Source organism: Ochotona princeps, chromosome 1, assembly GCF_030435755.1.
Source record: "Ochotona princeps isolate mOchPri1 chromosome 1, mOchPri1.hap1, whole genome shotgun sequence".
Classification (NCBI taxonomy): domain Eukaryota; kingdom Metazoa; phylum Chordata; class Mammalia; order Lagomorpha; family Ochotonidae; genus Ochotona; species Ochotona princeps.
This window is the reverse complement of record NC_080832.1, coordinates 120290872-120317872: the sequence shown is the minus strand read 5'-3', so window position 1 is coordinate 120317872 and position 27001 is coordinate 120290872. Positions and strand designations below refer to the sequence as shown.

Below are 27001 nucleotides of genomic sequence, written 5' to 3'. Positions count from 1 at the left end.
AAGTCCCACATAACGGAAGTAGGTTCTGACACTTAGGGGCGCAGGGTCACGACCTTCCACCTCAAAAACAACCCTGGCCAGGCTCTGCGCAGGCGCACACCAGGAAGGGGGCGGATACAGGCCAGCGGCAGCCCCGCCCCCACGTTGCGTCAGCGTCACGTGGTTTTCGGGAGCCGGCGAGCGGACCAGGTAAAGGTGTCCGGCGTCGCGCCATCGCGGGAGGCTACTGTGGGGACCCGCGGGGCCGGGTGTGAGGCCGGTGCGGGGCCGGTGTGAGGGTGGTGCGGGGCGGGCTGAGAGCCCTGTGCGGGGCCGGGTGTGAGCCCGGTGCGGGGCCGGGTGTGAGGGTGGTGCGGGGCGGGCTGAGACCCCTGTGCGGGGCCGGTGTGAGTCCGGTGCGGGGCCGGTGTGAGCCCTGTGCGGGGCCGGTGTGAGGCCGGTGCGGGGCCGGGTGTGAGCCCGGTGCGGGGCGGGCTGAGAGCCCTGTACGGGGCCGGGTGTGAGCCCGGTGCGGGGCCGGGTGTGAGTCCGGTGCGGGGCCGGTGTGAGCCCTGTGCGGGGCCGGTGTGAGGCCGGTGCGGGGCCGGGTGTGAGCCCGGTGCGGGGCCGGTGTGAGCGGGCCGGTGTGAGCCCCGTGAGGGGCGCTGCCGCCGCCGCCACAGCTCCGTGCCCCGCAAGTGTGAGGGGAGGCGGGAAGACCGGAGGGTGTCGGCAGCCGGCACCGCTCGCCAAGCGACGCCGCGTCCTCTCCCTGGGCGGCGGGAGCGCACTGCGGGGCCGGGGCTGCGGGGCGATCGCAGAGTGCCGGGGACGAGGCTCGGGGAGTGCCGGGGAGGCTGCCCGGCGGGGCCCGCCCCAGCGGCAGGCCGGTTTTGGCGCGCGCTGCCTGCTGCCTGCCCATTGGTGCCGAGGCGCGGTGGGCGGGCGCCCCGGGCCTGCCTGGTCCTGCCTGCGGTGGTTCCTGCGGGGATGGAGTGGGGCGCCGAGGGAGGGAGCTGGGGCCAGTGTGGCTGGCTGTCCAGCGGGGTTTTGTTGTTGTTTTTGTTCTCTAACTCTGTTTCAAAAGTCTAGGGAGTGGCAGTCGGGAAGGGGCCAGGGAGCTGCAGCAAGTGCGGGTGAACGTGGGAAGGCTTCGATTTTTGCGTGGTGACTTATGCTCTAGCGCATTTTGTGTGTTCCCCTTAGGACGCAGCCCTTTCTAATGTAGCAATTTCCCTGAAGTCGTACTTTTCTCCAGACGTCAGGACCATTTTTCATTGGGTTCCATTTTTTTTTTCTAAGCAGCATTACTCGTGCCCCCCCAACCCCCTCGCGGCGTGTTCTTGACACACACTTGTCTGAAGTGTCGATTCCCAGAGCTTTGGTGTGCCGGTCCCAGGGCGTGAAGGAAATGTGTAAAGGAAAGGGTGGAACACAGGCAAAGTTTGGAAGCCACTTTCCTGAGCGAAGGTTTGGCCACACAGCCCAGGAATTTGGTCCTTGCTTTGGTGCTCCCTCCGTCAGTTCCTGTTGGGGAACAGTTCCTTATCGTGAAATTGGTAATCTCCATCAAGTTATTTCTAATGCTGGTAACTCCGGCTTGGAAATAGTAGAGTTTGATATTCTGTCAAACGGACATGGACACGCCCATGTGTGTTTTGCTTTTCCTGCAGGTGCTAATTTCTCAGGTTTTTGACAGCCCAAGTTGTCAACCTGCTTTATAAATTTGTTTAAAATGTATAGTTTTCCTTTTGTAGTGAGTTTTTTTTTCTTTTCTGTTCAGACTTACCATGCCAAGAGAGGAGACTTAAAAATGTTTATGAAAAAAACGAAAGTGTGAGTGCTGGTATTGTGGCCAGAGGGCAAAGCTACCCCCTGTGACATTGGTAGTGGCTCCGCTTCCAAAGCTTGTGCCTTGCAACTGGCCTGGAAAAGCAGTGGAAGATGAATTAAGTGTTTGGGCCCCTGTACCCACATGGGAGACCCAGAAGAAGCTCCTGGCTCTGCAAGCATCTGAGGAGTGAACCGGTACATGGAAGATCTCTCTCTCTCTCTTACAACAGTTACAGAGAAAAGAGATCTTCCATGTGCTGGTTCCCTCAGATGGTCCCAAGGCTGTGGCTGGGCCAGCCTGAAGCCAGGAGCTTCTCATTCTCCCCCGTGGATGCAGGGGCCCGTCCTCCTCTGCTTGCCCAGGGACTTTAGCAGGGGGCTGGTGTGGAAGTGGAGCAGTCGGTATGCCGACCTGTGCCAATGAGGGATGCCGGTGGTAATGCAGGCAGCAGTTTTAGCAGCTATGCCACAGCCCACAGCCCCCAATATATACTTTTTTTAAAAAGATGATTTTGAGAACAGAAAATTTTTGAAGTCCATGCTTAGTTTTTTCGTACTGTGCATTTTACTGAACCTTTTGAAGATCTCATGTGTAGATTTAAGAATTATTTTGTGCTGCAACTTTCAAGTCTTTTTCATGAACTTCTTGAAGTATTCTTGTGCTTTGTGCTGGAGTGATATAAATACTTGTAGTGAAGAATCTGGGTTCCATTTCTAAATGCAAACCATATTCTGTTTTTAATTACTAGTCGTGTGTGCCTTGCCAGCTGTGTAATGAATCCCAGTATGAAGCAAAAACAAGAAGGAATCCAAGAGAATGCAAAGGTATGTAACACAGTCCCTTCATTCTGTTGTAGAAAGCCTGGGCTTGCAAGTATTTTGTGGGGCCAGTGTTGTGAAGTAGGACCCTCTGCCCTACTGGGAGAGAGCTGGAGGGAGCTCCTATCTCCTGGTCCAGCCACCCCTTGTGACCACTGGGGAGAGAACCAGTGGATGGGCGATAGCTCTGTCTTTTCTTACTCTTTCAAATAAGTAAAATCATCAAAAAAAAGTGGGGGAGGAGGGAGCTTTGGCATAATTTAAACAAGTTTATGATTTCTATAAATTCTGGCTATAATTTCTATAACTTTGGAGTTATCAGCCTTTTACTTAGATGAAAATGCATAATAGGGAACTTTAAAAAATTATTCCTGAATATGAAGTCTGAACCATAAACATGGGCTGGGATATTTTTTACTATTCAGTTCTTTCAACAATACTTTGTAGCTTTTGCAGTATTATTCTTTTTTATGTTACTGTGAATGAAATTGCTTCCTTAGTTTGATTCTGAGTGTGAGCATTGGTTACGACATAGAAATAGTTGATTTTGTTTTGATGTTCTTCTGCAACCTATCCAAAATCGATTAGTTCTAGTAGCTTTTTTAGAAGATTCTTTGGAATGTTCTGTAATATTATCACTTTGTTTCTATTTTTTGTGAGAATTAGTGTCTGATCACACAGAGATGTGTTGTGTCATATAATAAACATTTCACAATACATCATATTCTTACCTGTTACATTTGTGACTTTTTTGAATTCTTGTATTATGCTCACACAAAACCTTATTCTAAATATTTACCGAGGGCCTGGCGGCACGGCCTAGTGGCTAAAGTCCTCGCCTTGAACAGGCTGGGATCCCATATGGGCACCGGTTCTAATCCCAGCAGCTCCACTTCCCATCCAGCTCCCTGCTTATGGCCTGGGAAAGCAGTTGAGGACGGCCCAATGCATTGGGACCCTGCACCCGCGTGGGAGACCCGGAAGAGGTTCCTGGCTCCTGATTGGCACAGCACTGGCCGTTGCGGTCACTTGGGGAGTGAATCATTGGACGGAAGATCTTTCTGTCTCTCCTCCTTTCTGTATATCTGACTTTGTAACAAAAATAAATATTTAAAAAAATATATTTACTGTTAGGACTATAGAATAGAATTTGTTTTTGAATGTGTGATTTTAATTGGATCCAGTTGTATGATTCTGAAAATTTGTAATTTAGATGAATCCTATAACAGAATTTGAAGGTCTATGAGAATCATTCTGGTAATCAAGCCACATATACAATAGACTTTCAGCTTGAAGATCTTTTTAATTTATTTTTGGAAAGTCAGCTATACAGAGAGGAGGAGAGACAGGAAGATCTTCCATCCGATGGTTCACTCACAAGTGGCCACAGCAGCCTGGAGCTGCGCCAATCCAAAATCAGGAACCCGGAGCCTCTTCTGAGTCTCACATGTGGGTGCAAGATCCCAAGGCTTTGGGCCATCCTCAACTGCTTTCCCAGGCCACAAGCAGAGAGCTGGATGGGAAGTGGAGCTGCTGGGATTAGAACCAGCGCCCATATGGGATCCTGGTGTGTGCAAGGCAAGGCGAGGACTTCAGCTGCTAAGCTACCACACCTGGCCCTCAGCTTGCATATTTAAGTAACTAAAACCCATTCATAAATGAAAGTAAGTGGCTTTTGATTGGCTGTTTTGCCTGTTTCAGCAACTTTATATCTTTATTTTCTCAAGTAAAACTTGGAATTGAAAAATCTCCAGATTTGATTTTTTTTTAGTCCATTTGCTCGATGACATCTTCCCACTATGCTTTGTGTATTTACACTTTTTAAAAAGATTTATTTATTTGTTTGTTTATTGGAAAGACAGATTTAGATAGAGAGAGGAGAGACAGAGAAGTATCTTCCATTTTCCTGTTCACTCCCCAAATGGCTACAGTGGCCAGAAGTGAGCTGATCCAAAACTGGGAGCCAAAAGCTTTCAGGGCTCCCACGTGGCTGCAGAGTCCCAAAGAATTGGGCCCTTCTCCACTGCTTTCTGAGGCTTTACGCAGGAAGGTGGATTGGAAGTGGAGCAGCCGGGACACTGACCAGTGTCCATATAGGCTGCTGACATTTGGAGGTGGAAGTTTAGCCAGTTGAGCCATAGTGCTGGCTCAGCTTTATAGTATGAAAACTGCAAACATTTCAAAAATAACTGGTAATACAATCATAATTTAGTTTTATCAGTGAGCAGCTAGTATACTTGCTGTTTTTCCCCTTTCCTCCACTTTAAAATCTCAAATAGATTAATTCTAGTAGATTCTTACATTTTTTAAAAAATTTAATGTTTTCTAACTGAAGAAAACTGCTGTAGAGAAAGTCGGGGGTGTGGTTTCTGTTTGGTTCTGATTCTATCTTCAAAACAGACTACACGGATAGATTAATTAGCCTCTCAGCCTCAGGCTACTCATCTCTAGAACTAGATGTGTAAATGTGAATTTTAATTAAGTGTCCATGGGTTCCATGTCAGTTATTTTCAAAAGAAACAGTCATTCAGTTTCAGAAAACTTCTACCTTTAAAATTCTGTTAATGTAATGCATAGTATATAGGAAATAACAATAATCTTACCTTTTTTAGGCTATATTCTATTAATCTCACATGAATAAAGGTTAAGTCTTGGAAATAGTCACTTTTGTGTACGCTAGTCACGTAGCAAGCTTCTTTGACCATTATCAATAGCACCGCAAGCATTTAAATAAAACAGCAGCTCTGACTCAAGTTGTGAAGTTAATTTCTTCTGTTTGTCTGGAGTCTGTTGACTAATCAAGATTTTAAATTATAAATTATGTTGGGGTAATATTTGTTCTCCTGGTAGTTGGCATTTGTCCTTCAGTTAAATAGTGAGATAATAATCAACAGAAATTTTACCGTGGGAAAGGTGAGCTCCATTCGTGTGAAGTACAGAGCGGAGTCAGTAACTTTCTCACGCTGGTGTGGTGTCATGTTCTTGCTGACCTGGTTTGAGTATTCACCATTGTTTGCTATCCCATGGGGGCAGTATAACTAATGATTTTTGCAAAAATAGAGGGAGCTTTCAGATCAGTAAATACACTGGAAGATATTTACATATTACAAGGAAGGTAATGTTTTTTTCTAAAACAATGACTTGGGCATTTTAAAATATTTTGGTATGCTCTAAGCCCTCATGTTTTACTTGTCTGCTTGAAACAAGTGTGCTACAATCAGGTATCTCATATGTATACTTAGCTGTGTATGTAAAGTATATTCTGGAAAAGTATATTCCTTTGTCGAATATATTTCCATATGTTTTTAGGAATATTTAAAATGTAAAGGAAGGGTGAGTTCTTTACGGAAGGAATTACCTGGCAGTGTAAATAATTAACCTTTTCTCCTGATTTCTTTCTTTTATGAGTTCATGGAATAAGTATTAGAATGTTTGATTTTATAAAACTAGAAAACCTGTAAGTTTGTACTTTTTAAAGAGAGAATGCTAATATTCCTGTTGTACTAATCACATGACTTAGATGATAAATTGGAGTCTAGAAATTTCATTATCTTCAACTAAATATAATTAATTGGCAGATTAATTATATATTGAAAAGAGGAAAGTTGCTTCTAGTGTGATAATAGTTAAAAATTTCTTCAAGCTATTATAGTTTCAGGAAATTTGTTCATAAATAGCATTATAAAACTACATAGCAGAACAATATCACTGTTCTACATTGACGATCTGTGTTGAAATCTAGTAACAGGACAACTTTGTAGCAGTTAAGTTCCATGTAATGAACTGTGTTTGAATTTTAGAATAGTCCTGTCCCAAGAAGAACTCTGAAGATGATTCAGCCTTCAGCAGCTGGATCTCTTGTTGGAAGAGAAAATGAGGTATGTATTACAGGGCTGGAGTGGTGTACAGGCAGTATTATCTCAACATTAAACATTTCTAAGATATGCTTGGTCAGATCTATCTAAATTGATGGAATTTTAAATATTAGAAGAGTAACAATTATATGTCCATTGTAAAGTTTTATTTCTTCAATTGATGATCTAAAAAATTGCTGTGAATACAAATATAGAACTAGACTGGTGCAATAAGTTAAAAATTAACTATGGGTATCACGTGTGATGTTTTGAGAACAAAATGTTAGACTCTTTTGTTTGCCCCTGTGTGTAGGTGATGAAATCACAGATGAGCAGGCCTAGACGTCCAGACAGAAAATACTGCTGCTCCATGGTTCTACATTTGAATACAGGTTCAGGAACCCTAATACAAAATCAGAAGTCTGAAATGCCCCAAATCTGAAAGACTTTGCTGACGTGATGCAACAAGTGGAAAGTTTTATACTTGACTTCATGTGATAGATTGCAGCCAGGAACATAGGAACACTAAATATATTGTATAAAATTATATTAAAGCTGTGTTTATAAAGCTTAAGTTTATTTCATGTTTAGACTCAGGTTCAATCCCCAGAATATCTTGTTATGTATGCAATTATAACAAAACCTTAAAAAATTCTGAAACCCAGAACCCTTGTGGTCCCAGCACTTTAGATAAGAGATAGTCAACTTACACAGTATTGAAACACAGTAAATTACTTCAGGTAGGTCTTAGATTCATGTATAATCCAAAATACCTTCTGAAATAATTGCTGGAACATTTTGATACAGTTTTGAATTGTATACTTTTTCAAATATTTGAGTAGCCAGACCACTCAACTTCTTTATTAAGTCAAAATTAATAAGATTAATGAGTGTTTTTATTATAGTTGACCAAAGGTGTATCAAAAAGGAGACATCGAAATGACCAGTTAATTTCCAAGACTTCTAAGACTTGTGGTGATGTTATTGTCTCAGAACAGAATGAAAACAAAAATCTTGACGGAGTGACCCAGGAAGCATTCGATCTTATGGTTAAAGGTATGAAAGAATAGATGAGTCTGTCTTTAAGAACACAAGGAAGTTACTAATGTGAATTGTGCCTATTTCCTTTTAATATATGGATGCTGGTAAAAAAAAAAACTGCTAAATTAAAAAATATATATATATGGATGCTGTTTGCTTATATCTTTTTGATAGTGTATTTTCTTGTGATTATAAATATATAAACAGTGTAAAATTGGACAAGCATGACCATTTGGCAAAATCCAAATGTACATGAAATATTAAGAAAAGCAATGAGGCCTATTGTAGTTATATTGCCTTGGGTTTTAAGATATGGAAATGATCTTTTAGAAAAAAATCATACAGGGAATTAATATAAAGTAAGGGAACCAGTTGAGACGTGGTAGAAGAGGAATAAGAAGCATTGTCTATGGTACTAGTTTGTCTGGAATGGCAATGGAAATACATAACAACACTGTGGACTAAAATAATTGCGATACTCATCTAATAAGGTTAAAATTTAGTCAATAGGGATTAATTTGAGCCCCCAGAGCAAAAAGTAAGATAACTAAGTATTGTGTGTTAATAAAACCATAGTTGAAAAAATACAAAATTATGTAGCCCCTCCATAGGATGGATATAGTGCAAGAATTTGAAGAGCTGCATAGGGCCTAAGAAACTGTTGACTTGGATCTTGGCAGTGTAGCTGATATAGTAATTTTTGAAAATTTTGTATGTATTTTAAAATGGAGCGTGAGCATTGCTTCTGTTGTTGGGAGCCAGGCTTACTCATGGTGCATGGAAATATCAATACTTTGGAATGGGGAAGGTGAGGAGGAGCTCTGCTAGATGGGAATTGGGTCTGTCAGTATGAATTAATGCTTTTTAAAAAGTATTCTGTTTTCTGCCTCTGCTATTGATAAGCTTAGAAACAAAAATGATGCGTGGTAGCAGAGAACACAGCCATCACCTAGCTCTTGGTTTGCAGAGCCCCTCATCAGCAATGGCTAATTCCATGGTAGAGGCTGGAGAAATTGACGGTGATCCTTGAATAAGTAGGTTGTCTCAGGAAGTGGGGAAAGTACATAAAAACTGTTGAAAAGTTCAAAAGAAGAATCAGCCTGAAGAAATTTACACATCAAAATGAATACTGTCAAGAGTAGATTCTGTTACATCAAATTTAAAAAGAACATATGAATCCATACTCAAAGATTTTTCTTAAATTGGGGTAAGAAAGATTCTTTATAGAGCTACTACATGTAGCAGAAATGACAAAAATGGAAAAATTTTTACCTATCGAGGTGAAAGATTTAAGCAGGAAACCTAAGTGGAGTTAACTTGTGTGAAAGTTGTTGGGGAACAGGGTATCAACAGACTCAAAATTATACTCCAGCCGTGGCTTGTTAATTACTCAGGAAAGGGAGTATCTTCCCAAGAGAGAATGTGGGTGACATCTTAGCCAGTGCTTTCCATGCCATGTGCTTCCTGTGGAAACATCATACTTGTATGGATTGTTCCTGCCAGAGATGTTCAGCTTGAATATAATCAGGGAAATAACTCCAGAGTAAAAGAGAAATGTACAAAATAATGGAACTGAGCCTTTAAAAAATGTCAGTGCTGAACAAATGAAAATACAAAAAATACACAAAATAAATGCGACAAAACTCCAAGAATCTTTTCAGCAATGTATGTGAAAGATAATGTGTATCTATTATATTATTGTGTTTTTTCTAAAGTCAAGTCTTGAAAGTTTTAGGAACAATAGAAAAGAATGATTTTGCTATCTTTTTTAAAAATGAGAATTACTGGGTACTGTGGGTAGTAGTAAGGTCAAAAGTTTTGAAAATTTCTGAAAAACTTATCACATCTTTGCAATGATTTTTCAGTTATGTGTAAACATTTATTTATTTTAGAAAATGCACCTTCTCAGTATTGGAAAGAAGTGGCAGAAAAACGGAGGAAGGCTCTCTACGAAACACTTAAGGAAAATGAGAAAGTATGTATTGAGTATAATTTGTACTGTGTAAAGTATGGTAGGATTGTTTTTCTTTTGCTGCTGATTATAGCATTATAAACTAGCTTTACTGTTAGCCTACATTAATTTAAAAAAAAAAAGTTTGAGAAAGAGCTCTCTTTGCTGATTTACCTTCCAGATACCCACAACTGGGACTGGACTAGGTATTAAGCAGAAGCCAGGAGCCAGAAACTTGGCCAGGGTCTCCCACATGGTTGGCTAGGACCAACGTTATGAGGTAGAAGTTGTCATCTACTTCCTCCCTGGGTGGGCACTGACGGGTAGATTGGAAGCCAAACCTGGACTTGAACCCAAGTGCTTAGAGATGGACTGCAGGTATTCACAGTGGTTTCTTAACCGTGGCTCCCAGTGCCTGTGCTCTGGGAAGAGCTGAAGTGAAAAGGCGGTTGTTGCCAGAGTTAACATACAAATGTTGAAAGCCAGCTTTGTGCCGTGTGCATCTATCAGTTATGTCCTTGGAGGCATGTACTTTGGTTTATAAGATACGAATCTGAGTACTGAACTTTATGTTAAATAGCTTCATAAAGAGATTGAACAGAGGGACAATGAAATCGCCCGCTTGAAAAAGGAGAACAAAGAATTGGCAGAAGTGGCCGAACATGTTCAGTATATGGCACAGGTAATAGAGGTAAGTAACTGAATAATCACCTAATTCAAAAACTGTTTTTCTAGAGTTGAGACAATAATGTGATCAGTAAATGTTAGAGTTCTATAACCAGATTCCTTAGGTTTGGATCTTCACCGTTAGATTTGAATAGAATGTTATTTATTTATTTTTTAAGATTTATGTATTTTATGTGAAAGAGTTAGTTATTTCCCATCAGCTGCTTCAGTCTCCAAATAGCTGCAGTGGCCAGAGCTGCGAAGCTAGGAGCAAGGAACTTCCTCCAGGTCTCCCACATGGGTGCAGGGACCCAAGCACCTGGGCCAGCTGCTGCTGTTCTCCCAGGCACCTGAGCAGGGAACTGGATCAGAAGTAGAGGAGCTAGGATGTGAACTGGTGCTCATGGAAGATGCCAGCGCCACACGCAGAGAATTGGCACTGGCTCCTTATTTATCCTTTTGGCTTCATTTTCCTCATCTGTAAAATGTGACTAGAAGTGCCTGCCTGCTTCAAAGGCTTGTGAAAATAAATGGATCAGAATAGATAGTTATAAAGTACTCACATAGTACAAACTGAAATCTATGTCTATGTATTTCCAAGCAAAATCTATTTTTTTGTGTAGAGTTATTGCAAAGAATTAACATCTGAAACATACATGGAAACGTACTGTTTCACCACTGACAGATTCTTAGTTTTTGTTTCATTTTTTTTTAAAGATGTATTTTTATTGAAAACCTTTACAGAGAAAAGGAGAGAGAAAAAGAAAAACCTTCCATCCTTTGGTTCACTCCCCAAATGGCTGCCACGGCCAGAGCTGAGCCAATCTGAAGCTAGAAGCCAGGAGCTCTTCTGGGTCTCCCATGTGGGTACAGGGTCCCATGGGCCTTCCTCCACTGCCTTCGAGGGGCGTAGGCAGGAAGCTGAATGGGAAGTGGAGCAGCCAGGACATGAACAGGCTGGCACGTGCTGGTGGAAGATTAGCCAGTTGAACCATCATGCCAGCCCCTAGTTTTTGCTTTAACATTAATGTGAAATAACTCATTTGTGAAACAGTGTACTGAATAGGTTTGGTGGTTTTGTCTTTTCATCTTTTTTTTTTTTCGTCTTTTTCTTTTCTTTCTTTTTTTTTTTTTAATTTATTTACTTGAAAGAGTGGCAGATATTTTCTAACTTCTTGTTTACTCCCCAAAATGGCCTTAGCAGCCCAGGCTAAGCCAAGCCAAAAGCAGTAGCCTGGAGTGACATTTGGCTTGTCTGTGTCTGACGAGCATCCAGGTACTTGGCCTTCACACCTTCCCACGTGTATTAGTAGGGAAGTGGATCTTTCTAATATTGCAAATAGCAGGTCAGCCTGCTGTACCAGAGTTCGGGCCCCCAATTTTAAGATTTAGGAGTAGTTGGTGTATTTAAAATTGACCTGATAACTTATTAACACATTGGTGTTGAGGGTGTTAAGGCTTATTTTTTGCCAAAACAAAAAGTCTCACTTATGGGAAGACAGTTTTTCAGATTGAAGCTTTTCAAGTGCCAGATTGTGGCCTGGCTCTTTTAGAGCCATGACAGAATTAATGTTTGAAACTCATTCTGAGCTACTGTGGTGGCCCTTCTTCTTAACCACCTTAAAAGGTAAGGATCGTCCACAGCTGATTGCAAGTGTAGAACACTGGTTCTTGTTGACGCTCCATGAAGGAATACGAATTCACATTATACTATGAAAATATTTATTGAGAAAGTTGGTATATTATTGAACGCTAGTTTTGCTGAATTATGATCTAGCATGCTAGATGCTGAGACAGCCCAGGAAATTTCTAGAGGGGCAAGATGAGAATCTCATTAGAACTTTGAAAGTCAGCTGTATTGGCATTGTGATATGGACTTTATTTACAATTTACTTACAATAAATTGTATTGGCTTATTCTTTAAAAGACACTGAGTGGTAGATCCCTGCATGACCTTGAGTCACCTGACAGTCAGGAATTTGATTCTGAAGAGGAAGCTGGTGAGGATTTTGAGCAGGAAGCCGGTGAGGATTCTGAAGAGGAAGACCCAGGAACTGACGCCTGTGCCGAAGAAGTAGTAGTGTCCTCCTCCACAGATGCAAACCCCGGCATGTGAGGCTCATTACTGTGTGACTGAGCAATGTACTGCCGAAGTTGAGCTCCGCTGTTCTTGAGAGCAGAGTAACTACATCCTGCACATTCTGCAAGCAAACTGTTGTTCAACTACTGTGACCCTACTGTATCAAAATACAAATACTATGTATTTTTAATGTGTGATGTTTTATGTAAATAACATTTTCTCAGTTCTCACACAAGACTTGTGTATATGACAAATAAATAAACTTTAGACTTTAAATCTATTGGAAATTGTGTGTACGTTGACAGAATGAAATATAAGTACAGAAAATTTATGTATTTCTTTGCTTTTATGTTGATTCTGCGTCCCCATATTTCTTTGCTGTTTCGGAGGAGATAGGAAAAAAATCAGTCTATTTCTTGTTTAAAAATTGAGGTTGGTGGGCCCAGCACAGTAGCCTAGTGGCTAAAGTCCTCGCCTTGTATATGCCAGGAGCCTGTAGAGGTGCTGGTTTGTGTCCCTGCTGCTCCACTTCTCTTCCAGCTCCCTTCTTGTGGCCTGGGAAGCAGTTGAGGTTGGCCCAAGGCCTTGGAATCCTGCACCCACATAGGAGACCTACAGGAGGCTCCTGGCCCTTGATTGGCTCAGCTCCAGCTGTCATGGCTGCTTGGAGAGCGAATCAGCAGACGAAAGATCTTCCCATCTCTCCTTCTCTCTGTAAGTCTGACTTTAAAGTAGGGTTTGGCATGGTGGTTTTTCATACTAGATGTCTACCTGCAGTGCATCGTATCATATGCGTTCTGGTTCTAGTCTCAGCTGCTCAACCTCAATCTATCTCCCTGCAGATGGTTTGGGGAAACAGAGGAGTACTTGGGCTGTTGCACCCATGTGGGACACGCAGAAGAAGCTCCTGGTTTCAGACAAGCTCAGCTCACCATCATAGCCATTTTGGGGATTGAACTAACATGTAAGATCTATCCCTCTCTCTGTAATTGATGTTATTTATTTTTATGGGAAGTCAGATACACAGAGAGGAGGAGAGACAGAAGATCTTCCGTCCACTGATTCACTTCCCAAGTGGCCAGGATGGCCGGAGCTGTGCTGATCTGAAGCCAGGATCCCGGAACCTCTTTTGGGTCTTCCATGCGGGTGCAGGGTCCCAAGGACTTGGTCTGTCCTCTACTACTTTCCCAGGCCACAAGCAAGGAGCTGGATGGGAAGTGGAGCAGCCTGGACACAAACTGATAACCATATGGCACCCTGGTGCTTGCAAGGTGAGGAGTTAGTCATTGAGCTATCATGCCAGGCCCATGCAAATAATTTGTGTAAAATGGTAGTAGAACAATATCAAGCTTTGAGATTACATAGCCTTACAGTCTTTGCTTTTGAGATAAGCCGTATCACATGGTGTTAGTATAAGTATTAAAGCCTCCTTTATAGCAGCTTGTGTGAGGCTCACTGTGTTACATGGCTGGGTTGGGATGCAACATTTGCCAGTTTATATCAGGGCCAGGACTGGGGTCTGGCTGGGTTTGGATAGACTGCAGTGCCTATCAGCATGAGCTGGGACTGGGGGCAGGCTGAGTGGAGTGTAATGCTGAGGTAAGATGGGTCATGCCAGATAGGATACAGCACTTGCTGGCATATGCAAGATCGCAGGCTGGGAGTGAACCTGGTGTGGGCCACTGCTTCCACTGGGGAGCATGAGAGCTGGGACCTGGGGTGGATTGGGCTGGGCAGGGCTGGAACAACTGTTGGCCTGCATGTGAGCTAGATTTGGAGGAGGGCCAGGCTAGACCAGGCCGCTGCATCCTCTGGTACATGCAGGGATAAGTGCAGACTGGCCAGGCTTCGCGACAGCATCTGTTAACAAGTGCTGAGACAGGGTGGAAGTCATGTGAGACTGGACCACAGTACTCCCTGGAAAGTACAGGGACTGGGACTGGGTCTGGTCTGGGAGTGGTCCAGACTTGGGAGGCCCCAGCACTCCCAAGAGCAAGAATGGATGCTGGCCTTGGCACCCTTTAGTAGGCACCAGGACTGGGTGCAAGTCAAGTTGGGCTAGACCTTAGTACCCCCAAGCAAGCTCAAGATCTGGGACTGGGAACAAGACTGGTAGGGGAATGTGGACACTTCCTGCTGGACTGGTGTGCATGAGAGCCAGGGCTAAAGGTGGGCAAGGCTGGACAGGCAGCAGCACCCATCAGCATACATATGGACTGGATCGTGGAGTAGGGGGAGTTGAGCTAAGCTGCAACACCATAGGTATATACAAGAACCTGATTGGGATGCAGCATGGACCAGACTAGTCGGCTGCAAGTACCGGCAGTGTAGGAACCAGGGTTGGGGGCAGGTCTAGTGAGGGTTAATAAGGGTCACCCCTACCAGGCTACAGTTCCTGCTGGTGTGTGCAAGGGCCAGGTCTGTGGCATACTAGGTTGGGCTGGGCCACAATACCTATAGTTTTGCATAGGACATGAGGCTGGGGACAGAAATGATTAGGCAACTACAATCACCAGTGTGCTAAGGTAGGTTAATGTAGGTGATAGACTGAGCCATACCCTCTACTGCTGGTACATGTAAGAGTCAGGTCTGGAACCTGGCATGATGGCTAAACGGCAAAGTCCTTACCTTGCAAATGTCCCATATGGGCACCGGTTCTTGTCCTTGCTTCACTTCCATCCAGCTCCCTGCTTACAGTCTGGAAAGGCAGTAGAGGATAGTCCAAAGCCTTGGGACCTTTTACCTGCTTGGAGACTTAGAGAAAGCTCCTGGCTCCTGGCTTCAAATGGGCTCAGCTACGACCATTGTGGTCATTTGTGTGGGAAGTAGACCAGCAGCAGATGGAAGATCTTTCTGTCTCTCCTCTGTAAATCTGTCTTTCCAATAAAAATGAAAAATAAAATCTTTCAAATAAAAAAATATTTAGAAAGAACTTAAGAAAGACAGGGAGAAGGTGAATAGGAAAGCAAGACTTACATAAGGTGAAAATAATGAGTGTGGGCCAGCTCAGAAGAGAATGAGCTGCAATCAGCAAGGCTCGGGCCAGTCTCCCACATATCTAGAGGCACAGGAGGTGGTGGTATCTGGAATAAGGCATGGCTGAGCATTCAGAAGGGACAGAGTTTGGGGTGGGGCTTGGATCGTGCCCATTTTTATGCCCTTGCTGTGTAATATTTATGTCATGATTGATGTGGGCAATGCTTTTATTATTTTCCTTTTTTTAAAAAAAAGATTTACAAGTTAATTTAAAAGTTACAAAAGAGAGAGGAGAGAGCAGGAGATAGGGAGATCTTGTACCCATTCACTCACTGTCCAAATGGTGGAAGGGCTGAGACTAGAACAGACCAAAGCCAGAAGAGTCTTCTGAGTCTCCCACATGGGTACAGGGGTCTAAACATTTGGCCCATCTTCACTGCTTTCCCAGCGAGTGAAGTGAAGCATCCAGGACATGAACATTTGAGATGCCAGCATTGTAGGCACAAGATTCATGCACTATGCCGCAACATTGGCTTTAGGAACAGAATAAACATTCACACACTAGAGTGTAGACAGCCCCACAGACGAGCCCAACATGAGTGGGTTAAGAATTGCTTGTAAATGAGAGTGAGAGAAAAAAAAAAAAACAACAAAACAAAACCAACCCTGGAAACAGTCCCTATAGGTGACAGCAGGTGAGGTCCACCAGGACGTGTCTGCAGTGGACAGCCTGACCACAGCAGTGCCTCCAAGTGGGGTCTGTGGCAGGAACCACACGTTCTCCCATCTTTCACCTCTTTATAGAAGAAAGGCAGTGGCTCTCAATCAGATAAACAACTTGGATGAAGTTTGAGCATGCGCCCAGGGCCCAGATGCTATAGGTGCCCTCAGGAAGGGTGTATTGAACCCACAGTTAAAGAGACAGGCTTACCTTTGCAGCCATACAAAAGTTCCAGAGTTTCAGCTCCCCTGAACAGTAACTGCCCAGTTACATTTTGTTAATGGAGTCAGGTGCATGATGCGGACGGAGTGCTGACTATGACAATTTCGTTATGATGATACTACAATCACCTAAAGGTCCTCTCACATCCCAGATGCCTATAACAGTTAGGGGGCCAAAGTGGGGAGCCTGGAACTCAACCATGCCTCTCACGTGGAGGGCATGGAATCAATTAATTGAGTCCTCACTGCTACCTCCTTGGGCCTCCAGTAGCAGGAAGCAGAAACCAGGAACCAGGAGTCAGGAGCCAGGTTAGAATTGAATTCAGGCCCTGTGATGTGGGATGTGGCTGGGTGTCCTAAGCACTAGACTGAATACCTGATCTCCAGGTCCACTGGGACCCTCATTGGCCTTCCGAGCAATCAGGAATGTATCCAGGAAACAACCACAGCCCCAAACAGAACAGGCAGGGATTCTCCTGAAATACTTACGGCTCAAAGGATACAGGTGAGGCACTGCACCCAAGCAGACTAAGTTAGAAGTTGGTAATATGGGTGCCTTGGGTTACTGGCATGTAAATGTAGCTCTAGAATGTACCATTGCCCCTAAGGTATATGTAACTAAGGCATCTTTCAATGAATTCTTATTTCATGAACTTCATTTTGTGACTTTTTTTTTAAAGAAAATATTTATTTCAAAGGCAGAGTTATACACACACACACACACACACACACACACACACACACACATCTTCTGGGTTCACTTACCAAATAGCTGCAATGGTAGGGGCTGGGCCAGGCCAAAGTCAAGAACCAGGAACTCCATCAGGGTTTCCCATGTAGGTGGCAGGGGAGCAAGCACTTTCAGCTCTGACCTTTCACAATGCTGTCTAATGCCCTCTGTGTCTGTGTGCTTTAACTCATTTCCTGTGAGAGTGGGCGGTGTGCCAACTCCTAGGGCATTGCTTTTCAGAAAATCGATCAGCGCTGTTAACTGTACACAAAGTGACAGAACCTTCTTGACTAAAACAGGAAACACTTAAGAATAATGTGTTGATTTTATTCATTTCACCTTTCCAGAGTAATATAGGGACACAGGCAGTTGCATCCTCATACCCGACTCATAGAAACTAATTCCTGTGAAAACCAATGAGAAAATACAACACCTCTGCAAAATTTTCAGACCATCCAGACCAATTTTCCATAGCCAATATTTGCAAATGGTATTTTAGTTCACTGCTGTCTCGAAGCTCCCTTACATAAGACAGATTATTGCACGTCATGACAGAGAGAGTATAGCAAGTCCAAAACTTAATGAGGAGTCTGCTCTTTTTTTCACTTTTGATAGTACAATCAAGATCATATTCTAAAAGATGGAGGAGAATGGGGATAAATTGCAGCTGTTTGGCTTTTTTCTGGCTGAAAGGGTTTAAGTGACACCAACATGCCACACTCTGGAGCAGCAGGATCTTTGGCTTGACGCTCATCTCACATTGCAACAAGTGAGCTACTTCCGGCATGTACTCAGCTGCAAATTTCCCCGCATTTGGTCCTCCTGTAAAAAAAAAAAAAATAGCATATCCAGAAATAATTGATGTATCTAATAGCTAGCAAAGTCTGCAAGTTTGCAAATGTGTTCCTGTTGCCATGGAGGCAACTTCTTGGGACTTTGAATTTTCATGTCTTCCCTCTGTCCCCTACTTACACCTCCTTTGTTGCCCTGAAGAGACAAAAGTATGTGTTACTAGGCAAGGAATAATGTGGAAAGCATGGGGTGGACACTTCCTGCCTAAGGCTCCTCCCAAAATTCCTTTCACACAGGTTTTTGGAGTATTTCACAGTGAGTTAAACTCCACTGAATCTGCCTAGCAAGTCACCTTCAGAGCCTCATTCCTGGTTCTCCATCCTTAGTACTGAGGGGGAAAAAAGGCAGTGGTAGTGGACGGAGTGGGAGTGTGGTGGATAGACCCCGGAGCCAAGAGAACATCAAAGCAAGAGCAGCGACAGTTGGGGACAAACCCACATCTTCCTCGTCCATGGAAGCTAAAGGCACTGATCTCGCAGAAGCTGAGAGTAGAATGGTTTTGCTTCAGTGAAGACCATGGGGGCAGGGCTAGAGGGAGGGAGTTTGGATAACAGGGACCAAAGCTGCTAGATAAGGAAGGGTAAGTTCTAATGTTCCCAGCCAGCGGCACCCGGCAGCCACAGTTTATGACAACCGGCCAGGAAGAGCTCCAAGGCTCCACCTCTAAATCACTGACAGGGAGTGGAAACCATTACTAGTCGACACTGTATTCATGTATTGTGATGTCACGCAGCACCCCAGATATCCGAATCATTGTATGTTGACCTAGAAAAGGAACTCAGCAAGAGGCTGAGCAGTGTCGTTGTGGGGGGTCTTCCACAGTCGCTGTCCACTGTTGGCTCCAGCACACTACATAGCCTGGCCACCCTGGTTATATTTCTTGTCCAACTTTTGTAGATCTGAAGCAGTGTGGTTTTACAAGATTTTTTTTTCCAGCTAGCCTAGCCCTCAACCCTGCTCTTGCCAGTTCCTGGAACCCCAGATGGTTGTAGTTCAAATCCCAAACTCCATTGTTGAAGTATTAGGCAAGAAGGCCCTGGGAGAAGAGGGTGGCTGATTTAACCAGTCAGGTTCCAGCCACTGGTATGTCCATCCCTATGTGTCTCCTTCAGGAGAAAAATGATTATTAATTTCTGTGTAGATTTCAAAAAAAAAACCTAATCAAGGGAAAATGCTACTGGAGTTGTAAGATGAGCTGAGAGGAATCTGTAAATTATATAGCATTCTTTTTTTTCCTAAGATTTATTTATTTTTTTTATTTTTATTGGAAAGTCAGATATATAGAGAGGAGGAGAGACAGAGAGGAAGATCTTCCATCCGATGATTCACTCCCCAAGTGAGCACAACGGCCAGTGCTGTGCCGATCTGGAGCCAGGAGCCAGGAACCTCTTCCAGGTCTCCCACACGGGTGCAGAGTCCCAAGGCTTTGGGCCGTCGTCGACTGCACACCCATATGGAATCCCCGGGCGCCCATATGGGATCCTGGGGCATTCAAGGCGAGGACTTTAGCCGCTAGGCCACGCCTCCAGGCCCAGTTATATAGCATTCTAAAAGGCAGAGTTATGAAACAGCTATTTTCTTTTTTTTTTTTTTTTTATTCATTTTATTACAGCCAGATATACACAGAGGAGGAGAGACAGAGAGGAAGATCTTCCGTCCGATGGTTCACTCCCCAAGTGAGCCGCAACGGGCCGATGCGCGCCGATCCGAAGCTGGGAACCTGGAACCTCTTCCAGGTCTCCCACGCGGGTGCAGTGTCCCAAAGCATTGGGCCGTCCTCAACTGCTTTCCCAGGCCACAAGCAGGGAGCTGGATGGGAAGTGGAGCTGCCGGGATTAGAACCGGCGCCCACATGGGATCCCGGGGCTTTCAAGGCGAGGACTTTAGCCGCTAGACCACGCCGCCGGGCCCTGAAACAGCTATTTTCTAAATGTTCTTTTAAAAACATTTTTTTAAACTTCATTTGAAAGAAAAATGAGGAGAGAGGAGAGAGAATTTTTCATTCACTGCGTTCATGCCCCAAAGTTCCACAGTAATTAAACCCAGGAGTATGGGGCTGAATCCAGGTTTTCCCCCATGGGTGTCAGGGATCCGAGGACTTGAGCAGGCAGGAAGCTGGATTAGAAGGGCAGAATAGGGCCCGGCGGCGTGGCCTAGCGGCTAAAGTCCTCGCCTTGAACACCCCAGGATCCCATATGGGAGCCGGTTCTAATCCTGGCAGCTCCACTTCCCATCCAGCTCCCTGCTTGTGGCCTGGGAAAGCAGTCGAGGACGGCCCCAAGCTTTGGGACCCTGCAGCTGCGTGGGAGACCCGGAAGAGGTTCCAGGTTCCCGGCATCGGATCGGCGCAGTGAATCATCGCATGGAAGATCTTCCTCTCTGTCTCTCCTCCTCTCTGTATATCTGACTTTGTAATAAAAATAAATAAATCTTTAAAAAAAAATGGCAGAATAGCCAGGAATTAATTCAGGTACTCCCAACATGGCGTGTTAGTCCTGTTAGTCATGGCATGAATAGTCATGTTAAGTGCTGCACCAAACATCTATCTGTGAAGCACAGCTGGTTAATAGCACAACTGGTTAGGTCAGTACCTGTGAAAGCCAACAGGCCGATCCTCTGGGCAGCTTGAGCTCTCTTTTCAATGGTTTCAGAAGGGTCCTTCAAGGTACAGCCAAGTGACACAATTTTTTCTTTGTGAAAAATACTCTCAGATGAAGGGATAAGTTCTTCCTCTTTCTTTACAAAACAGCCCTTCACAGTGACAGTCCAGAATTCCCGAAGGTGGTGACGCAGCCCCGTACAACACCGATCCATCTCAACACGAGCTCACACTCAGAAGGACTGGTTCTTCATCATGGTGCTTCAGGGACTCCCTGGCAGTAGCAGAACCTAACCACCAAGAATACCAGAATGCATTGCCTGGCAACGCTGTAGAATGGAAATACAAGCACAAACCAAGGGAAAGCCAGGTAGGTGCCTAAAGGCATGGGAGACCTTCTACAATTTGAAGTAGTTTGACTTTCACGTGCCTGGTTTACATAAGCTCAGATGACACTGGTTTCCTGACGCAGGTTGTGCTGGGCTGGGCTCGTTGGCCCTTTCTACTGCTCTTCCCATTGATCTTTCACAGGCTTGTACCTCTTCTATCTCTTGTCCAGAGTGTTTCCCTTGACCGTGGATTCACTCCATTTCTCGGAGAAGTTCAAAGCAGTCACAGAACTTGCAGAGCGCTCACCTGGACTGCCACTGCCAAGTGTCCACATGCTCTTTCTCCAGCTCCTGCAACCTTTCCCTCTCTGCGCAGGTATCATCCAGTCCGTTCACCACATCCAGAATGCTGCTCCAGCACTCTTAGCTGACCTTTTTAATCTTTCTGTCTCAACTGAATTATTAGCGTCATCAAAAGACGTGCTATAGTTTTCCCTTGTGAAAAAATAACTTTACCACTTGCGTTTTCTCTCTCCATCTGCTGAACATTCATTGGCTAACTCTACGAGGAGTTGCCACGGTGACCACCTGAAATCTTTCATTATCTTTTTGGCTTTGACCCGGCCCAAACTTGACTATTGTTGTCTCTCTTTTTCTCTGTGTTTCTCTACTTTTCAAATAAAGTAAAACTATATAAATACACTTTCAAACAAATCTGAAGAGCATTCTAGATAGAGATAAGAAATAAATGTGTTCCCCACCCCCAAAAAAGATATTTGTTAACAAGGAAAATGTCAGACAGAACTGATTTTCCTTTTCAATTGGAGTAACTGGCTTTCCTGATGGCTTCCTGCTAAGATTTATGATTTTACTTTCTAATTCTGTAAAGTAACCAAGGCAATTCAGTTGAGCAGATTGCAACAAAAGTTACATGGGGATCTGTTTTTACTGCTGACTCAATGAAACAGTCAGTGTTTCTGAGTGCGTCACTCGGTCAGCCCTTTGAGTTGAACGTGGGAGGCTCATTGGCAGCGTTGTAGTGGGACCTTGGGTCGGCCTGTTGTTGGCCTCAGGGAGCATACAGTTTCTCTGCTCACAGGCACCTGAACTGTGAAACATAGTTCTTTCCCCTCCAATTTGCTTTACAAGAAACCAGAGGGCTTTTATTTATTTTTTTAAAGATTTATGATCTGCATTTCTAGCTGGAGTGATTTCAAGGCAAGAATATGCTCAAGTAGACATGAGGCCTATTTTGTTCAATAAATAGTATGTGAAAAAAATACATCAGACTCTGTGAGAATAGTAATTCAAAAATAATTTTAATTTTTAGCTTCCATGATTGAGTGATGAATACAAATACCACAAAACTAAAAGTACCCACCAACTAAAAGTAAAATGCAGAAGTGAATACAAAAGACACGGAATTAGGCATGCAATATTTGAAAAAATGTTTAAAAAAAAAAAACAAAAGCAAACCAAACAAAAATCCTGTAACGCCTGGGATTTGACTTTCTATAAAAAGAACCATTCCAACCACTTAGACCACAAATTATGCGCACTAACTATGGACTGTACAGTGTGCCTTAAAATGAAGCATAGATGTGTATATATATATATATATAATATTTATAAATATACAAATATGTACACTATGACTTCACAGTTGAAAGAACCATTTTGCCAGTAGCCTGGCAAGCAATTTTCACTTTAAAATGAAATAAATGCTTTTTGAAAAGTCTTGCTAAAATGTAAATTTTCAGAGAGACATCTAAATGATATTTGATACAAACACTTTCAGAGTACAGTTGATAGTCCACAGTTTAAATTACACTCATACATACTGTTTAACAACTTGGCATACCTGACCTGGTATACGCTTGACAGTTAGAAAAGTTACTGAATAAGAGCTACTGGATGGCCTTGGTCTTGTTTAATGCACTTGCTACCCTGATGTGGAAGCAGTTATGGGAGCTGCTGTTTTAGCTGTTTGGCCAGAGGACCCCACCTGGCGCTGAACAACTTCTACAGGGGCGGTTTTCCCTTCCTTGGAATCCCCTTCTTCCTCTATCCCAGGGTCATTCTGACAAAAGCAGGGAGCACTTTGACCCTCTAATCCTGCCCCATTCAGAGTCCTGCAGCGCCAGGTTTGTCCACCTTGAAGAGTATCACAGTTTTCTGAATGCACAGCTTTTTGGTTTTGATTTGTCTTAGCAGCAAAATAATACCTCTAAGGTAAGAGTATCATAAAGAATGGCTCCTGTTAATTAAAATTTAAAAAAAGGTATAAGCTTTCAGTTTTCTGTTTGCTTTTAAGAGTACGGATATAATCTTACTAGGGCAGTACTTAGCCATTCTACTCACTTTTTATCGTAATGGAAACATGATTTTGGAATTTTGGGGGCCTTGGGACTGAGAAAGGGAACAAAAGAAATAGTGGGAGTGGGCCTGGCGTGGTAGCCTAGTGACTAAAATGGTTGCCTTGCATGTGCCAGGAACCCATATGGGCACCAGTTCGTATGCCTCCAGCTGCTCCACTTCCTTTCCAGCTCCCTGCCTGTGGCCCAATAAAGTAGTAGAGGATGGCCCAAAGCCTTGGGACCCTGTACCCACATGAGAGACCTGGAAGAAGCTGCTGGCTTCTGGCTTCAGATCAAGTTAGCTGAGCTCCAGCAGCCGTTGTGGCCACTTGGGGAGTGAATCAGTGGATGGAGTATCTTTCTCTCTGTCTTTCCTCTCTGTGAATCTGACTTTCCAATAAAGATAAATAAATAAATCTTTTTAAAAAAAAAAACAGTGGCAGCTTAAAACAGTAAAGTTAAAAAAAATTGTACTCTTACAAACAGGCCATTTTGCCAAGTTCTGCAGGCAATTTTTTGCCTGAAGAATTTTTTTTTGTGTGTAAAAATCAGATAGAGGGGCCATTCAACCCTGAGAACACGACAGAAAAAAAACCTGCAAGGCATTGGCTATTTATATGAAAATACCACATGACAGTTTCAAGCCTATTGAATTTCCAAAAAAGTACAAAGATGGCTGTTTGAAAGTTTCATACAGATTAAGATAAGATAGACTCTGTCACTGAGTATTGTCAGACACACCACTGATGTAATTAATTGGATTAGACATAGCCCTATTCTGTCAGCAGAAGGAACAATAGAGCAGTCCTGTGAAACAGCTCTGAAATCATGGTGACATGCTGGATTTCCTGACAACCTGGGTACACGTCTTCACGTCCAACACCCTTTGCAGCAGTATCACAGCACCTTCTCCGGGACAGCTGTCAGGCAGAGTTAGCTTGTGATCAAAAGGCCGTGGCAACTTCAGCCCCATGACGACCACCGACTCTCACACAATCTCGAGGAAATTTGTCCAGCTGCTCATAGGCCAGGCGCCCAGCTTCTCCTGGATGCAGAATATGAAACACAGTCACCAAGTCATCACACCGAATTAAATGAATACCGATTGTGTAGGTATGGATTGGTATAAATTTGCATGCTAACTTTACCTAGGGACAAGTTATCTTTTGTTTTTCTTAATTATGTTACTGTATTCTGGGTAGGCAGTAGAACAGCAAAGAACTTGTGAACTAATGCCAGAGATGGAAAGGTTGACAGGGTGTGAAATGGTGAAAGTCCTAGGGCCCTCTGGTGTTGGTACTTTCACAGAGCAGGTTTATACCTGATTGAGGGAGAGAGCCATGGGACAGTTAGGTGTAGTGGTGTGCTTTCCCCTTGCCTGTTCACACAAAGCCCAGGTGAGGGCAGATACCCTATGAAAACCCACTAATACCAGGCCTACTCCTGGTTCACTCAGGAGTAGAGTCTGGTTAAAGCTGTGAAGTTCTTCCCTCCTCAAAGTCCCTGAGCCCTGTAGCCTGGAGGGTCTGGAGTCCATGTTGCTGCTGGTATGATTGTCCACAGGTTGTTGCACAAGCTTAATGTGGTGCCATGAATGAGGGGACCAGCCATACTTCCAGCCTCTTGGAGTTCTCAGGCGGACTAAACAAGCTCACCCACACAGCCAACCTTAAAGATGCCTGGCACACAACAGAGCTCTCTGTTGCTACCTAGTATTTTTGGAACAGAGTCCCCAAGTTGACCTTTGAATGCAGATGCTAGATCCTATTGGATCCCAGTCTTCCAGCCACTCTTTTTTGGCTTAACTCCCTGAACTCAGGGAGTGGTAAAGCCGGCTCTACAAGATGCTAACACTGGACTCCCGAGCTCATCTGCTTCTCCAAAGGATGGTGTATTAGTGGCCAGTCCTGCCTTATGAGCTTTCACTTGGGAGAATTCCAGGTCTAGGGCAGAGGACAGCTAGTACTTACAGGGGGTCCCTGAGCTGAAAGAAGCCCACTTGGGCATGTTATTGACATTTCAGGGCTAAAGGGCTTGTTTCCTGTTCACCCATGTCTTAAGACCCACATTGCCTTGTCCTTATCTGAACTTAATTTTGGAACATCAGGGTCATCCATTACTGTTGAAAATACCAGTTTTAACAGTATTTACTAGTTTTACTAGTTCAGTTATCTGTATTCCAAGTTTCGTTGAATCTTGGAATCGCCTAGAAAGCTTTAAGACACTCTACTGCTGAGGCACACATCACCAAGGAAAGCAGAACTTCTGGGAGTGGAGCCCTGACATGGATCAGGGTGAAGTTCGCTTGGTGCAGCCATCTGACATCCGCTGAGCTGATGGTGGGAGCTGGTTTGGGCCTGATGTGTGCACCTATGTGAAATAGCTCAGGTAAGGCAAGCAGCGTAGCCAGCCTGGCAATGAGGCTGCCCTGGTAGAGTCTAAGAATCTGCAGTGCAGTCCACAAGCGTAAAACTCCCCAGGTGACTCTGCAAACAAAAACACTATGAGCACATTTCACAAACATCTAGCTGTTACGGTCACTGCCATTTTGGAAGATAAATGGGAAAAGGAGTTTACTAATACGCTAAGTATGTTAACTGAAGTAAGCCAGACCCAAAAAGATAAATGCCTCATGGCTTCCCTTGTATGTGGGAACTACAATAAAACAAACAAAAAATCATAAGAAAGAAAGGTGTGCAAATCAGTACTTCTGCAAATATACTTTAGCAAAACTTTGTTTCACACTTTTATTAAATCAATGACTATTAGTTATTTTATTATGATTTGTGATTCCTTTAAAATTTACTATATAAGACTGAAAAAATTGTATCTAAGTACATGTTTAGAGAATCAATTTCCATCCTCATAGCAGTCATAAAAAATAACTATTGTATCCTTGATTTTTTTCACTTCCTCTCTATTTTATCCTTTAAACAAACATATTCTGGTTAAGATTTCCCTGCAGTGGATGAAAAGTCTCCAGCAGAATGGAGCCTGTTTAAACCTGTAACTATCAGAAAAAAAGGTCTAACATTGAATGAGATTTTCACGTGACTATAAATGTCACCAGATTCTCCTATGGCTTCCTAAGCTACTATAGTCAAAGTAGGGTGGCATTTTTCCAAGTAGCATTTATTTGGATTATGTATGAAAACTTTCAGGGGTATAGTTTTTATACTTTATGTGTGTGGTATTACAGTAAACTTTATTTGTAACAACTTTTCATACCTTCCAACACAGAATTAAGAAAGGCTTTTCCAAGTCCCCAGATAAGAGTATGAAACCTGCTATGCATGAACTTGTCTAAAGAAAAGTGATGGGGAAAGGTGATCTGATATTACAGAATAACATAAGAGCTCAGGCTGGCAAAGGCCAGAGGGCCATGAGAGATTCGAAAAGTTGGAGTGACAGCATGTCCTGGAGATACAGCGCTAGCGCATCAATTCCTCACTGTTCTCCAGGGACTGCCACCCCAACCTGGCAATCCAATCTAGATTCCTGTGGCCACATGCTTTCAGGTTTGACTTCTACATTCTGGGTTCCAAGCAGCGCACACACTGATGAACCCACAGAGAAAGGTCTCAGAGAAGGACCTCAGTGCCAGCATCCCACAGTGGGGCCAGGCAGCTGGGGTGGGATGGACACACTGTATGTGAGTTTCAGCCTATGCAGGGTCAGGGGTAGGCATTGCTAAAACAGTGTGGGAAACTTCCTCACAGTTTCCTTGGAGAGGGTCAGAAGTGAAAATCACCAAATAACAGCAAGAACAAAGAAAAAAAAACACAAAGAACTCACCAAGGGACAAGAGGGTTTCTGAGGCCACGCTTCTGATCTCTTCAGTGTCCGACTGACACAGCGTCACCAGCATTTTAATGCTTTCGGTAGCCTATGACAGAAAAGGGATTTATTGTTCTGATGCTGAGGTCATTTCATACCCAAGAAGGATGTTAAAAACCATCTTGCGGGCCCGGCGGCGTGGCCTAGTGGCTAAAG

The 27001-nt window shown here is 43.7% G+C and overlaps 3 protein-coding genes across 10 annotated transcripts in view; 1 reads left to right on the top strand and 2 right to left on the bottom strand.

The window, feature by feature from the left end:
• The first annotated feature begins 165 nt into the window (after window positions 1-165).
• On the top strand, window positions 166-12503 carry GMNN (geminin DNA replication inhibitor). Of its 3 annotated transcripts, XM_058667412.1 has the most exons (8): window positions 176-271; window positions 590-611; window positions 2562-2637; window positions 6432-6509; window positions 7391-7541; window positions 9419-9501; window positions 10058-10168; window positions 12071-12503. In XM_058667412.1, exons 3-8 carry the CDS (start codon window positions 2587-2589, stop codon window positions 12257-12259), a joined length of 663 nt encoding a protein of 220 aa, XP_058523395.1. In that variant the 5' UTR covers window positions 176-271; window positions 590-611; window positions 2562-2586; the 3' UTR covers window positions 12260-12503. The 3 variants fall into 3 exon arrangements, with proteins under 3 accessions (XP_004593171.1, XP_058523395.1, XP_058523400.1); XM_004593114.3 differs by lacking the exon at window positions 590-611 and having other exon boundaries at window positions 166-189; XM_058667417.1 differs by lacking the exon at window positions 590-611 and having other exon boundaries at window positions 249-272.
• Window positions 12504-17177: 4674 nt separating this feature from the next.
• Window positions 17178-20992, bottom strand: ARMH2 (armadillo like helical domain containing 2). Its single transcript, XM_012929202.3, has 2 exons — window positions 20315-20992; window positions 17178-17693 (listed from the first exon to the last, which is right to left on the bottom strand). The coding sequence occupies exons 1-2, from the start codon at window positions 20535-20537 to the stop codon at window positions 17269-17271; spliced, it is 648 nt and encodes a 215-aa protein (XP_012784656.1). The 5' UTR covers window positions 20538-20992; the 3' UTR covers window positions 17178-17268.
• A 2933-nt stretch (window positions 20993-23925) lies between these two features.
• Window positions 23926-27001, bottom strand: part of RIPOR2 (RHO family interacting cell polarization regulator 2) — a 218556-nt gene continuing 215480 nt past the window's right edge. For all 6 annotated transcript variants that reach the window (XM_058667368.1, XM_058667377.1, XM_058667360.1 and 3 more), the window contains 2 exons: window positions 26804-26894; window positions 23926-24053 (listed from right to left, as the gene is read on the bottom strand). In XM_058667368.1, coding sequence (XP_058523351.1) covers window positions 23953-24053; window positions 26804-26894 — 192 coding nt within the window. In that variant the 3' untranslated portion in view covers window positions 23926-23952. The remainder of the gene's footprint in view (window positions 24054-26803; window positions 26895-27001) is intronic.